Below are 14,635 nucleotides of genomic sequence, written 5' to 3'. Positions count from 1 at the left end.
CTTGGGTGGCTATTTTTCTTTGTTAAATTTATGTTTGTGTTAATAAATATTTATATTTCGACCTCTTCAGTTATGTTCGTAAACGAACAGTGTGTACACATTAAAGTAGGTTATGAATGATTGTTTTTCCCATGAATGATTCCTAGTTGTGTACTTTGGTTCCTTTGATGATTCATACCTCAATATTGGTCCTAACTGATAACATGATTGTGTGCTTTAGGTTTTCTTAGTTAAATTTGATAAGTACAACCTTCGTTTAATGAAATAACATATTGATTCTTAATGTGTACATAATTATACACATGTAGATAGTTAATGTGTATATAGTTGTACACTTGTTGATTGTAATATGAATGATTGGTGTTGTGCATGTTTTACAGGGGTGTATATATTGGTGAACCTGTGTAAATCTTATGAAAAAGTAGGTTTCCCTTGTTTTACAACGGTGTACATATTGGTGCACCCGTGGAAAGTCATTCCCATGAAAAAATAGGTTTGTGTGTGGTTGTCAATGATCATCTTTATGCATGTTTTGAAGCGGTGTATGTATTGGTGCACCTCTGTCATTCCCATGTAAAAGTAGGTTTGTGTGTGGTTATGAATGATCGTTTTTCCTGCATGTTTTACAGGTGTGTACACATTGCTGCACATGTATAATTCCCATGAAAAAGTGTGCCCGAGTGTGAATATGAATGATCGATTGTATGCATGTTTTGCAGGGGTGTACACATTGGTGCACTAGTGTATTTTCAACGAAAAAGTAGGTTTATTTGTGGCTACGAAGGATTGGTTTTAGGAATGTTTCACATGGATGAATATATTGATGCACCAACATACTTTTCATGAAAAAGTAGGTATGGGTGTGAGTATGATTGATGTTGTGCATGTTAGTAATCTCCTTTTCTGTAAAGTGCAATGAATCACCGTACTGAGATATTTCGAAGCGATATTAAGTTTGTGTAGTAATGCCCACATGGATTGTATCTCTGACCATAAACCGACTAACTTTTTATTTTGATCGTTTTTTTGCTTTATTTCTTATATGGATGTTGGTGAAAGGATAATCACTTTCTTTTCAAGATGCGATTTCTTATGTTCATTTTTTTTCCTCGATGCAGGTTATCTGCTAATCTTACCTCTGCAAATCTGGATGTTATCCAACTGGAGCTTGGCATGGTTGATATTTTTCTCAGTCTGTGCGGACTAGGGTGGCAGTCTGGCTATCATGGAGTTTGGATTTTTTTTGGATCTTTGCAGCGGTGTACATAATTGTACACACAAATGTAAATTAAAATTGTTTAAAAATTAAAATTATATAGTCATATTGTACTGTTTTTGTAGCTCTCGGAAAATGCTTTCCAAATATATAAAGTTTGTCGATTTTGGACGAGCGGTTCAAAAGATAAATTGTTTTTAATTATTTTTTATATTATTTAAAATTGCTGAGATCATCATGAATCAGTATGGACTAAATTGTAAATATTTGGACTAAATAATAAATAATGAGGATTATTAGTGTACTTTCCATATTTTTGGACTAATTTATACCTAGTTGACTCGAACTGGACTAAACTGAACCTTTGGATTGAGTTTTGGACTGAACCATATTTTTCCCAATTATATATGTACGCACACTGTTCCGATCAACTGCTAAACAACAAATCATTATCCATATTTTTGAACAAATTCGAATTATCCGAATCCATGTTAACTTGGGTTGCACGGACGCTCCGTTTTTGGAGTCGTGTCCGCGTCCGACTCGCGTCGGATGCATGACGCGTGTTAGACGCTGACACGACACGTGTCCGACGCACCAATATGCGCGTCCCGTGCGCGTCTTATTTGGACACACCGATGACTCGTGTTTGGAACATTTTTTTTTTTCATTTTCATTTAAACTTCTTCCTTTATTTTTACTATTATTAACTAAATGAAGAAAGACAAACATTTAGATCAATCATTTAAGTCTTTATTAGGATTTTGTAATTGGAAATGACATCGAATATATTTTTGGTTGGGTATGTGTTGTTCGAAGAATGCATTTTGATTGTGCCATGTGTTTAATAGTAATAATTGTTTGACCTTCGACGTGTATAAACAAACGATCTCTCATTTTCTTTTGAAATTTATACACATGTAACATTATTTTCTAATTTTTATGATCGAAACACTTGACTTTGTTATATAAATACATAATTGTATATATAAATAATATATGTATTTACGTGTCCGCGTCCTAATTTTTTGGGAAATTTGTAGTGTCCGCATCCGCGTCGTGTCGTGTCCGCGTCTATGCAACCTAGATGTTAACACTAGGACGTTTGTTGTCCGGAACTTCCCTCGTACCCGAATTTGCTAACTAGGCACCAGATACGCAAAAAATAGCTAGAATCACTATACTGGTCGGAAAATGACGAGATAAACTCACATTTGATGCTCTTACCAGAAACAGGCGCCCTTATAAATAACATAAGGCGCTCTTAGACACACAACCCCAGTCGGTTCCCCACTTCCGAATCTCGAAACTATCAATTACTTCGCCTCAACGGTTTCTCAATAATAGCAGATTTAAACCTTTATAAACCCAGACACAAATTCTTCTCTGAAAAGAGATAAAAAAATGTCAATGGCAAAATCTCTGGTTTTAATCTTGATCGTATTCTTCTTATCAATTTCTTCATCATCTTCATCAACTGCAAATCAACAAACCTTTGATGTTCGACAACATCTCTCTACAGTTACCAGGTAATAATTTACTAGGTTTTTTTTTTGAAAATTTTTCCCCCAATTTCTTTATTATTAGCAATTAGTTGTTCTAATCATTAGTTTAATTTGTTTTTGTAGTTATGGTGCTGTGAAAGATGTAGCTGATAATAGTTTTGTTGCATCTAAGATCCCAGATGAATGTACTCCTATTCACATCAATCTTGTGGTAATTTCCCCCAAATTTTTTTAAACATTAAATTTTTGTTGTAAATTTGTAATTGATCTGTGGGTTACTGGTGGTGTTGATTTTGTTAGTATTTATTTGATTTTGTAAGGCAAGGCATGGAACGAGATCGCCGACTAAGAAACGGATTAAAGAGTTGGATAGGTTGGCTACTAGATTGGAGGCACTTGTGAGTGAGACAGGGAATTCAACTGGTGGTGTTCCTGGGTGGTTTTCGGGATGGAAATCTCCGTGGAAAGGAAAGAAGAAGGGTGGAGAGTTGGTGATTAAAGGGGAGGAGGAGTTGTATCAACTTGGTGTGAGGATGAGAGATAGATTTCCGGATTTGTTTAAGGAGGAGTATCATCCTGATATTTACACGATGAAATCAAGTCAGGTTAGGCATCCAGTGTGCTCATTTATGTATCCAATCAGGGTAACTGCTTGTATAATAATATTGAAATGACTCATGTTATTTGTGTTGTTGTTTGATGTTGCAGATTCCTCGAGCATCAGCTAGTGCTGTGGCATTTGGCATGGGGTTGTTTAATGGGAAGGGAACTCTTGGAACAGGGAAACATCGGGCTTTCGCTGTGACCAGTGAGAGTCGAGCAAGTGATTTGTTGTTGAGATTTCATGATATCTGTCAAAGTTACAAGGTAGTCCCTCTTTGATTTTGAGATTTTCATGATACATGTATCCCAAGCTATCTGCTTCATAATGGAAGCAAAATTCATGTGTACAATTCATGCTGACAGCCTTAAAGACACCATTAGTTCTTCTAGGTGTTAACATCTACGGCCACAATACTTTTTACTAAGGTTATGTTTGTGCGAGTGCGCTCTTTTCAAACTTCATATATTTATGTTATTATTGTTTTTGAACTGAAACAGAATTATAGGAAAAGTCAGGAACCTTCTGTTGGTAAGCTGAAGGAACCAATCCTGGATGAAGTTGCTTCTGCAATGGTTAAGCGATACCCAATGAATTTCACTCGGCAGGATGTTGCATCACTATGGTTTCTATGCAAGCAGGTAACTACTATCTATGTTCATACTCCTCAATCAGCACATCTTGTTCAGAATGTCTTTTCCGATTTTATATTACCGAACGGAAAGCAAATTCCATTGGATTTCTTCCACTGAATGCATTTCATTGCAACGCTTCTTTCTTTTCTTCTCTACAGGAAGCATCTTTGCTGGACGTAACTGATCAAGCTTGTGGTCTTTTTACCCCTACTGAGGTGAGCTTTTCTGATACTTTTCTGTGTGAAGATTTGATCCGAGTAGCTCAACATGTGTAGCTTTTGGTTGACACTCTAAACCTTCTGTTACATATGAGAAATAGTCTTTTTCATTACTTCATCGTAACGTTTTCAGTGTTGGTTAACATCTTAACCGTTGTTTGGGCACGCCTTTTTACAATTTCGGTTTGGTTGCAAGGCGCATGATTCATTCTCAGTGTTAGGGCCTATGATAGACTTTTTGTGGATGAGACTCAACAATCCTGCAATTTAGAGAAGATAATTGTGTTTCCTGTATGTTAGTTTCATGCTTCTGACATGTGAAAGCATGTGCGTGCTTCTGCAGGTTTCTTTGTTGGAATGGGCAGATGATTTAGAGGCATATATTTTGAAGGGTTATGGGAAATCAATAAACTATCGTATGGGAGTTCCTTTGCTTCAAGATGTTGTCCAGTCCATGGAAGAAGCTATTAAAGCTAAAGAAGGTAAAATAAATGAATTCATGAACTCTTTTTTGGCTAGTTTGTACTATTTGCGTGTCAGTCCATAAAGGCTAAGCGGCGGTTATCACTCCTTAATTGTTTCTTTTCTATTTTTTTTGTTTAGAAAACCACCCTCCAGGCACTTATGAAAAGGCACGACTTCGATTTGCCCATGCTGAGACTGTGGTACCATTCTCATGTCTTCTTGGGTTGTTTCGTGAAAGCGATGGTGAGTTTTTTTCAACTCCAACTTTCCATTGGAATTGGACTATAGATATTTGGCTTCTGCCTGTGAAATTTCTTTGCGATGCTTTAGTTCTGAGTAAGTTCTTAGTTTTTTCACTTTCTAGGTTTATGTTTTACAAATTTTCCTCTGACTAATGTAGGTAATCTACTGAATGAACAGAATATAAAAGAATACAACGTGAGAAAGCAATGGACTTACCTCTTAAGCCACCACAGAAACGTAGTTGGAGGTGCAGCACAGTAGCACCTTTTGCTGGAAACAATATGTTAACCTTATACAGTTGTCCATCTAACAAGAAAAGCAAATATTTCGTACAAGTAATGCACAATGAAGTTCCAGTTCCCTTGCCGGTAAGAGCACCTTTTCATATGTTACTGATGTTTGATGGTGTTTGCTTCATCTCTCACTCGAGTACTGTAGTTGGTGCAGTAAAACTGTGATGCTACCCTTATCCATTCATACATCAGCTTATTAACCATATTTCTGAGTCGTAAATCTCTGTAATTTATCCTTGGCATTGTTTTAACTAAATTAACTCCATTGTTTTATGTTATTTTGTGTCTCTAGGGCTGTGATAACTCTGATTTCTGCCCATTTGAAGATTTCAAGGTACTACCACTAAGCAAATTCTTGTAGTTCTAATGGTTACAGTTATTATTAATGATTTCAAGATTTTAAGATCATTACAGTGGATCAGTTATTTTTATGTTAAATTTCAATGTATGAAAATCTAATTATTACCACTGTTGCAGGAGCGAATCGTAAATCCCCATCTTGGGCAAGACTACCATTCCATGTGCAGTGTTAAGGCAGAAGTACCAGAGTCCAACACCTTCATTAGCAAGTTGTGGAAGTTTCTTTTCCCACGGAAGAAGAACGATGCAGCTGAGTCCGATGCTGGCGATGAGTTATAATTTTTGATCTCTTGTCGCGAAGAGGAAAACTTGCTTTTATTTCAGCCACACGAGTCTTTCCTGCTAGCTAACATTTGTTAAAAGTAGTCGCACTCTGCGCGGTTCTGACTTCCAACCCATCTCTTAAGTACCAACTAGAAGAGGTCATAGAAAGTTCTGGATAAAAACTACTGTTTTGTAAGCTAGCTTTGTGTCAATCTAACTGTACTAGAATCGACTGTATTTCATATAGTGGCTCCGCAAGGCCATGTACTGATTAGAGTGTTCATCTTTTTCTCTTCGTACAGTTCACGTATATATGCTTTCTGTCAACATTTTACGCATTGGGTAATGGAATCATTACAGTTCACAAAGGGGGATTCTCTGGAGAGGGATCCAATCTGGGATCTCCAACCTTTTGGGACGTGGAAAATTGGCAATGGCAAGGATATTTTCTGGAAAGATAGATGGACCCTTGGAAGCGAACCACGTTTATCCAACAATATGCAACGCCCTGCAAATTTTGTAATACCTGTGGGGACCACAGTGGGAGGCGCCCTTAACAAGAATTCAGATATTTATATCATAAATTTTTCCGCAAAACTCAAATTGGTCTTGGAACCAGAACTCTAGCCATTTCACTCACGTTCAGTGCCTGCTCCTGTTCCTGATTCTTGATTTTCTGTCAGGTTTCTAATGGCGGGCCAAAAACTTAAAGATAATCGTTCTTGCATTCTTTTGCAAGAACTTAGCAAGGTTCAATGATATTGTTCTTGAATTTTTTTTGAGTTACTCCGTCCGTTTCTAAAATATGGCTTTTGTTAATTTGTATACCCGTATACATGTTAAGATTTAATAAAAAGTTATTTTATTTTATTGGAAATTGTGTTTTTTTGTCTTATTCTACTAGAAATTGGTTTTTCTTGCATGAAAAACAACAAATCTTTTTCTCAATGCAAAGAATCATTGTTTTCAATGCAATAAAACAAATAAATTTTGTTTTCAATGCAAAAAGTAGTTGTTTTAATGAACCTTAACATGTATACCGGTATACAAGTTAACAAAACCCCTAAAATATAGACTTGTTTGGTTTTCACAAAAATTAAGAAAAAAAATTAATCATTGGAGCCACTTTTCCATGTTTTTTCCTAATCTATCATTTGGTCTCCACTTATTTTTTATTAGAGAAAGAGGAGAGAGAAGTGGTCCCCTTTTTGTATTAGTAGAGAAAATGGAGAGAGAAAAATGGTCCCTCTCTATGAGTATAGTATTAAAATCATAACATTTGACTTTTCACATATGAAAACAAGCATATTTTTTGACATATCCAAAAAAATAAAAACCTGCCTATTTTTTATAAACGGAGGGAGTAGTAATTATTGAAATTAAATATTTAGAAAATGAATTAATATCTTTATTATTAATAATAGACTGTTAAACTTTTCCTTAATCTTTTCCTAAAAGTAAGGATTTCTTCGGTTCCTTATCAAGATTACTAGATATAAAGTTGAATCCCAGCCATATGTATACTTTTGACATAATCTCGCCTTAGATACCATGTTTTATGATTCTAATGAACTATACATACGATATGTGTGATATAATCCAAATAACATGTATGCAGGTCTTGAATCGGTGTATATGAGTGATAATGAATGGTAATTTGGTGATAACGTAACAAAGTATTCTACAGGCCGTGTAATTCGGTAATTAGCAAATATGCATATAGTTGATTTTAGGCTGGAAATTTGCAAAAACTAAGTCGGGTTCTGAACGTACGGATGACAGATTCACGAATTATAAGAGTATAATTAGCCAATTTACTAACTAGGGACTTACAGGGATGACCATATATTATTTAATGGATCCGATCGATCCAAGAGTTTTATTTATGCGTCATTAGTACAGCTAGCCAGCTTGTGTATAAATTATGCATTCTTTGCAACGTGACGAGCAATGGCTTGATTCATGATAGCTGCACACTCCATATACTCATGGGGATGAGGGACATTTTCATTTTATTTCTAATACTCTACGGACAATTTCACTACGCAGCTTTGCTCATTTCCTTGTGTCACTATTGGAGTTACAGTGAACGTCTGCTCTATCTTTGGATACTTACGCAAGAGATCTCCATCGATCATACTGACCTTAAGAGTCCTACTTTCATCATCCACGGCTACAACCTTATGCTTCACCTTCACCTTCACCATTTCCTCATGAGAAGGCCCTAAACAACATCATATATAACAAAATGTTCAAATATTAATGAGTTGATAAAAAATCTATCGTATCTGTGTAAATGTAACGGTGAATCTATGAGGGGCAGTGAGTTATTGTATGCCCCCTATATATTTTTTTTTGGAGCTCAGTGCCCTTTTGAGGTATATTTCTAGATAATCTGGGATATTTTGGTCACAGTTTAATAAATTTCTTGGTACTTACCCATAGCCAATGTCGCGAGCCATATGGTGCCGACACCGTTTTCATCTCCAGCAGGTGTCTGGAAACTCTTGAAAAATTGAGGACAAATCCGCTGGAGTTTTGCCATGTCATACTTTAGAAAACTAAAGTATTGGTCTGCTGAACAATTTTTCAACTCGTGTTGAGCATGTAGCCTGTGAATCGGAGCCATTAGTATGCAACAGTGCTGTTTGATAGGAAATGAATAACTAGCTTGCAAGTTTGTGATGTATCGGAGATTTAAGGAGGCATTATATAGACATATATGAATTCAAATCGAATATGATCTGTTTCAGTACCAGGTTATCTTCAACGAACACTTTCGTAAAAGTAATTGTGTTCGATTCCCACTAAGAAAAATACTCTCTCCATGATTTGGATATCTACTTGTTATATTTACCTCCCATTTCTTAGCCAAATAAAAGGGAGCCTTTGCCTTTTGGTTCAGTAGTTTACAGTACAATGTCTTTAGCTAATACCCCTAGGAATTAATATTAGCTAAAGTTCTGGATAAAAACTACCGTACTTTAGCCTTTAGGCAAAAGGCCCCTGTTGTTGATTCTTGATTTTCTTTGGCGTGCCAAAAACTTCAAGATCGTCGTTCTTGCAAACTTAGTAGGGCCGAAAGATATGGATTCTTGAAAATCTTTGGTGTTAATAATTATGGAAACTAAATACTTAAAAAATAAATTAATATCTTTATTAATAGAATGTTAAAATTTTCCCTAAATGATTTCTAAAAATTAGGAGATCTTGGATTCTTTTCCAAGATTAGAGGATATAAAATTGGATTGCAGCCATATTTAGACTTCATGAATTCCCCTTTTGAGCATATACATATTCAATGTTCTAATCAATTCTCTCTTTTGCTTCCTCAAGTTTTTGAAAAACCTTATCCCTTTTAGCTATGGCGAAGCCTATCAAAGAAAGAAAAAAAAGTTGCGGTCGCAAGAAGATAGAAATCAAGAAGATTGATAACAAAGCGAATCGACAGGTTACGTTCTCGAAACGTCGAACCGGTCTGTTCACCAAAGCAAGTGAGTTATGTGTTTTATGTGGTGCTGAAATCGCACTGATAGTCTTTTCTCCTGCAAGAAAAGCTTTCGTTTTCGGACATCCAGACCCAAGGTACATACTCAATAGGTTTTTAACCGGTCAGGAAGATGGCGCTGTGACTCAGTTTTATAACGAAAGACTGGTTACGTATCAACAACAGTGTGTGGAAGCTGCTAAGCAGACGGATTTTGAGAAGAAAAAAGGCATTGCGATGGAGATGTTGCGAAACCGTAATGCGGATGGGTTTTGGTGGGATGCACCAATGGATGGTTTGAGTTTGAAAGAACTGGAACTGATGAAAAGTGCTATGGAAGATTTGCAGGCAGCTCTTCTTAAGAGACTTAATGAGATGATGCTTAATGAGATGGCGAGTAAGGAAGATTCTTCGTTGTCGTCCATGTTGGTGCCATACACAGGTGAGAATGGAGTTATTGCTGATGATGCATTCGTCAATTCTTCCTATCAAGCATCGACCACGGGTTTGGATGCGGATACGTTTGGTTTCAATGATGCATTCCTCAATACTAGTCAGACATCACCCTCAAGTCCGCGAAAATCATACGATATATCCGGACTATTCAAGGATTTTTAACTTTGAGGCAGGATGCGTCGAAATTGTTAGTTTGGCAATATTTTACATTTTCGGCACTGATCTTCAATTTTTTTTTTTTTTGATGGCGCTTGATTTACTTTAAGCACAAGTGCCCTATTATTTTTCTTTGAACAAGAATTTGCTAATTTTTTTCTGCTAATTAATTAGCAGATTGTCTTTTTTCCTCTGCTCTTCATGGGCGAAATAATATTTTCTTTTGAGTGATGATATAAGATTAGAATTTCCTTTTCTATTTCATGCACTAAATATATACATTCACATTAGATAAGGATGATTGACCGTTTTGAGCCTTTCTGGTTGGTAATTGCTTTCATGCATTACAGTATTAGCTTTGTCGTGCCAAGTGCGAACTACCAACATTGTAAAAACCAGTAATCTATATTGTTCAGTTAGGCCTAAAGATCAAAACAGCACTAGTGCAGGCATGATAGGTCAAATTGGCAGTAACATTATTTCTTAGTATCAAGGAGGATTAGATAGGAAAAGACAAGAGGATAAATTATAGATATAGACTATGAAAACCTTGAAAAGTGTGTAATATTTCTATCTAATACAATTTCAAGATTCTATAACTTTCCTCACTAGGAATATCAGTACCATATGCAATGACTGCCCTTTCATTTTAGCTTAGATCCGAATATCTTTTGCTTTTTAACCCACGTCATTAGGCTTTATTCCGTAGGTACGGGAACTCTTAGTCGTTTATCTGCTCAGTGGGATGTTAAGTTGCCCATATCTTTTCGACACCTGAAAACTCTTTTAGCCATCTTATCTCGTAGGTATATGGTATTCAATTTCCTCCAAATTCCCAATAAAAACTCCCCAACCAAACTATTATTTGAACAGTAATTATTACTTTCAACTTCAAGAGAGAGTATACACATGGAGGAGATGGTTATTGTTCATCCAGACAACAAAATATTTGTAGTAGTAGAATTAATGAAACAAAATATACATATCGTTACATGGATTCTGAATTTATCACACGTTTTAGCATTTGAATTTTATGACTATATGATATTCGTGTGCAGTATTTTTTCCTTTCAGTAACTAAGATTATATTACCGAAGGACATGTAGTCTAGTGATAAATTAAATTACTGGGTGATTATATGATACGAGTATTAAGCTAAAATCCTAATTTACCATTACTATAAGGCTTTTTCATATCAAATTGTTTTTTTCTTTTGTAATTGGATAATGATGTACAAGTATAATGTAAGAGCACTAAAGAATGAAAAATGAATGGATGATAGTGCGTTGTTATTTGCTAGATGGCATCACATATATACTCTTAGAAAGTTTGGATATTGTACTACTGGCATATAACATCAGGGACGGACCAAAGGGAGATGGATTATTTCTTCAGGCCCAGGCTTGTGTACTTACTCAGCCCAACAATTTACTAAAAGATAAATAAATTAGAACGATATTTTGGGGACTACTAAAAAAAGGTGGGGGACTACTTTGTGATACAAATGTCCACCCTATATTATAAGGGGTGTCCTAAAAGATTAGGGAAGACTAATCTTCCTTTATTCTAATTAAGGTTATAACTAATCCTAATAACCCATTAATCTAACGCACTACCCACTAATTAAAACCTAAATTAAAAGAAAAAAATCAGTTTCAAAACTGATTCTTTTCTTTCTTCATCTTCTACTTCTTCTCCTATTCTTCTTCTTCGTAGACGTCGACGTTAATCGTCGATTCGAAAAAATTTCATCGTCGATTAATCAATCTTTATAAGCAATGCGTGCCAAGCAAACACCCAGACTTCCCAGATTGAGTCCGGGACTCCCACATATAGTGAATCTCCCCAAAGAATTGCTGAAATTTAAATAACTTTAAGAACCGTTTAGAGGCAAAATCAATCATCCAACATCAACCAAGAAGTCCGATTCAAGTGAAATGCAAATCCGCGGGTAATTTCCTTCATACCCATTCTTTTCACTTCGTTATTTGTTGAAGAAATCGATTAGAAATCATAAAAACTCATTGAAAATGGTAGTTACAGTAGATATTTCGGCTATGAGAATGTTTTGTGTAACCCTAGAATTTCTAACCGAACTCCAAAAATAAGGACAGTTCGGTGTGCTCGCAAAAAATTGAAAAATATCTGGTGACCGAACTACTGCTCGCAAAAAAATCTCTCGTAACTGAACTCGGTTTTTCCTTTGAAAGAATGAGTTCAGTTTTGTCGATAATTTTTATGGCTAACCGAACTGTTGAAATATATAGTTCGGTGTTCTCGCAAAAAAAACTCTCGTAACCGAACAAAATTTTTCAAAAGTTAAGAATGAGTTCGGTTTTGTCGATAATTTTTATGTCTAACCGAACAGTTGAAAACTGTAGTTCGGTGTGCTCGCAAAAAAAAAACACTCTCGTAACCGAACTAAATTTTTCAAAAGTTAAGTATGAGTTCGGTTTTCTCGATAATTTTTATGGGTAACCGAACTGTTGAAATACGTAGTTCGGTTACAATAATTTTTTTTTTTGGTAACCGAACTATAGTCTGCTAACTTCAAGTGTTGTGTTTACTTTATTCTTTAGTTCTATTTGATTTGATAACACAATATTCTCTTTTGTTTAGCTAATACTTTGGTTTGTGTTCATTAAGAACAAAGGAAAAAGATTGATACTACAACTAGATGAGGATTTAAAAACTCCCACCACTCGTGGAGCAAAACATTTAGATTTCCGAAAACGTGGTGCCACAAATGCTAAACATGGAGGCGGATTGTTACCGGAAGTCAACTAAGATAATGTTCGTGATGTAATCAAGATGTCAATGAAGAGGTGATGGAGAATACAATTGATAATGTTATTGAAGAAGAGAATGATGATGAATGAAGACCAAGGAAATGAAGAGGTTGTACAAGAGCAAGGAAATGAAAACCAAGAAAATGTAGAAGAAGAAGAACTAGAACCCGACAAAGAAGGAGAAGGACAAGAGGAGGAAGAAGATTGAGAGGAGGGAGACAATGAGTAGGAGGAAGAGGATGGAGAAGAGGGAGAGGATGATGATGAATAAGAAGAGGAAGAGGATGGAGAAGAGGGATAGAATGATGATGAAGAAGAGCAAGAAATTGTTCCTTATAAATAGAAAAAGAAGCCGAAGCCTCCTAGCAAAAGATACTCACACATTCCCCATGGTGATTTGTGTTTGCCACCAGTGGACCCAACTTATGGTACTCCAAATGATGGAGGGGAAACATTGTTTGGATACAAACACTCATGGGCTGCGAATATCTATGCGACCAAGGTATTCTTTAAGTTCATAGTGTTACGTTGTTTTCATATTAATAGTTTTTCGTCAAGTATTAATAGTGTTATGTTATTTTCATAGGATTATAACGCTGCAGTTCGTCTTATTAAACGTCAAAAGGAGTCCACATGGGATATTTCTTTTGAGTGTGACGAGTTTGTAGCCAAGGTTAAAGAATGTGTGTTATGGAGAGCTATTGAGTTAGCACATATGGAAATCGACACCGTTGCCGTATCCGCATTTCTCGAGAGGCATTATCCCGAGACATATACTAGGCATCTTCCATTCGGCGAGATGGGAATTACTCCCGCTGATTCCCATAATATCACCATCTTACCACTGGAAGGTAAATGTCTTCGAGAAGGATACAACCCTTCAATGAGTTATAAATCTCTTGAAGATTTGGTTCTAAAATTTCTAGGATGGGATGCAAGAAAGTCTCAATGTGAGTTTAGACATGCTGTGAGGTCCCCTGAACATGGAGATGAGTATAATCCAAGAGAGGCAAATGGAACATTGAAGAAGAAGGTCAAGAAGTTCAAGTTGGTAAAGTTGAAGGCAGCATTTGGAGGGACAAAAAAGAAGGTGGAGAAAGGAAAGTTGGTGATGGACAGGGAGACCCTTAGGCATCATTGAAAAAACAGGGGTCTAACAACACCACCCAATATTTCGATTAGCAATCTGTATGAACAAACTACGAAATACTTTGCTAGAGAATCAACTAGACAGTCAGACTCAATCTAGATAAAATTATCTCAAGGAGTTAATATCTGTCTCTTGATTTGATTTCTACTCAAGCTAAAATCAATAGCGAGTCTTTATCAAATACAAGAAATAACTTGGACGGTACCAAAGACCAATGTCAAAGGATCAATCAATATCAATCAACAACCAAAGGTTGGATTTCCAATAGATGATCACGAACGCACAACCTGTATTATTTCAATTATATAAAATATAATGCGGAAAAGAAATAACACAGACACCAGAAGTTTTGTTAACGAGGAAACCGCAAATGCAGAAAAACCCCGGGACCTAGTCCATATTGAATACACACTGTAATAAGACGCTACAGACACTAGCCTACTCCAAGCTAACTTCGGACTGATCTATAGTTGAAATCCTACCAATCTCCCACTGATACAAGGTACAGTTGTAATCCTACGCCTATGATCCCAGCAGTATAGTGCGCACTTGATTCCCTTAGCTGATCTCACCCACAACTAAGATTTGCTACAACCCAAAATCACAGACTTGATAGCAAACGAATCTGTCTCACACAGAAAAGTCTATCGAAAGATAAATCTGTCTCCCACAAATAAACCCTAGGTTTTGTTCCGTCTTTAGATATAAAATCAAGGTAACATGAACCAATTGATAATCCAGACTTATATTCCCGAAGAATATCCTAGATTAATCAATCACCTCTCTACAATCCTTCC

The 14,635-nt window shown here is 36.1% G+C and overlaps 2 protein-coding genes across 3 annotated transcripts; one reads left to right on the top strand and one right to left on the bottom strand.

Moving 5' to 3' along the window:
* Positions 1 to 2,568: 2,568 nt before the first annotated feature.
* Positions 2,569 to 6,110, top strand: LOC113340562 (multiple inositol polyphosphate phosphatase 1-like). 2 transcript variants are annotated; one of them, XR_003355553.1, is made up of 11 exons: positions 2,569 to 2,745; positions 2,845 to 2,932; positions 3,042 to 3,326; positions 3,430 to 3,588; positions 3,823 to 3,963; positions 4,116 to 4,172; positions 4,519 to 4,657; positions 4,779 to 4,883; positions 5,041 to 5,251; positions 5,469 to 5,510; positions 5,654 to 6,110. XR_003355553.1 is itself a non-coding variant. In XM_026585689.1 (11 exons), the coding sequence occupies exons 1-11, from the start codon at positions 2,621 to 2,623 to the stop codon at positions 5,813 to 5,815; spliced, it is 1,494 nt and encodes a 497-aa protein (XP_026441474.1). In that variant the 5' UTR covers positions 2,572 to 2,620; the 3' UTR covers positions 5,816 to 6,110. The 2 variants fall into 2 exon arrangements, 1 of the variants encoding a protein (XP_026441474.1); XM_026585689.1 differs by having other exon boundaries at positions 2,572 to 2,745; positions 5,061 to 5,251.
* Positions 6,111 to 7,583: 1,473 nt separating this feature from the next.
* LOC113340563 (major latex protein 146-like) lies at positions 7,584 to 8,489 on the bottom strand. Its single transcript, XM_026585690.1, has 2 exons — positions 8,240 to 8,489; positions 7,584 to 8,024 (listed from the first exon to the last, which is right to left on the bottom strand). The coding sequence occupies exons 1-2, from the start codon at positions 8,427 to 8,429 to the stop codon at positions 7,819 to 7,821; spliced, it is 396 nt and encodes a 131-aa protein (XP_026441475.1). The 5' UTR covers positions 8,430 to 8,489; the 3' UTR covers positions 7,584 to 7,818.
* Positions 8,490 to 14,635: the final 6,146 nt, after the last annotated feature.

This window comes from Papaver somniferum, unplaced genomic scaffold, assembly GCF_003573695.1.
Source record: "Papaver somniferum cultivar HN1 unplaced genomic scaffold, ASM357369v1 unplaced-scaffold_22, whole genome shotgun sequence".
Lineage (NCBI taxonomy): Eukaryota > Viridiplantae > Streptophyta > Magnoliopsida > Ranunculales > Papaveraceae > Papaver > Papaver somniferum.
This window is presented reverse-complemented; position numbering and strand designations above follow the sequence as displayed.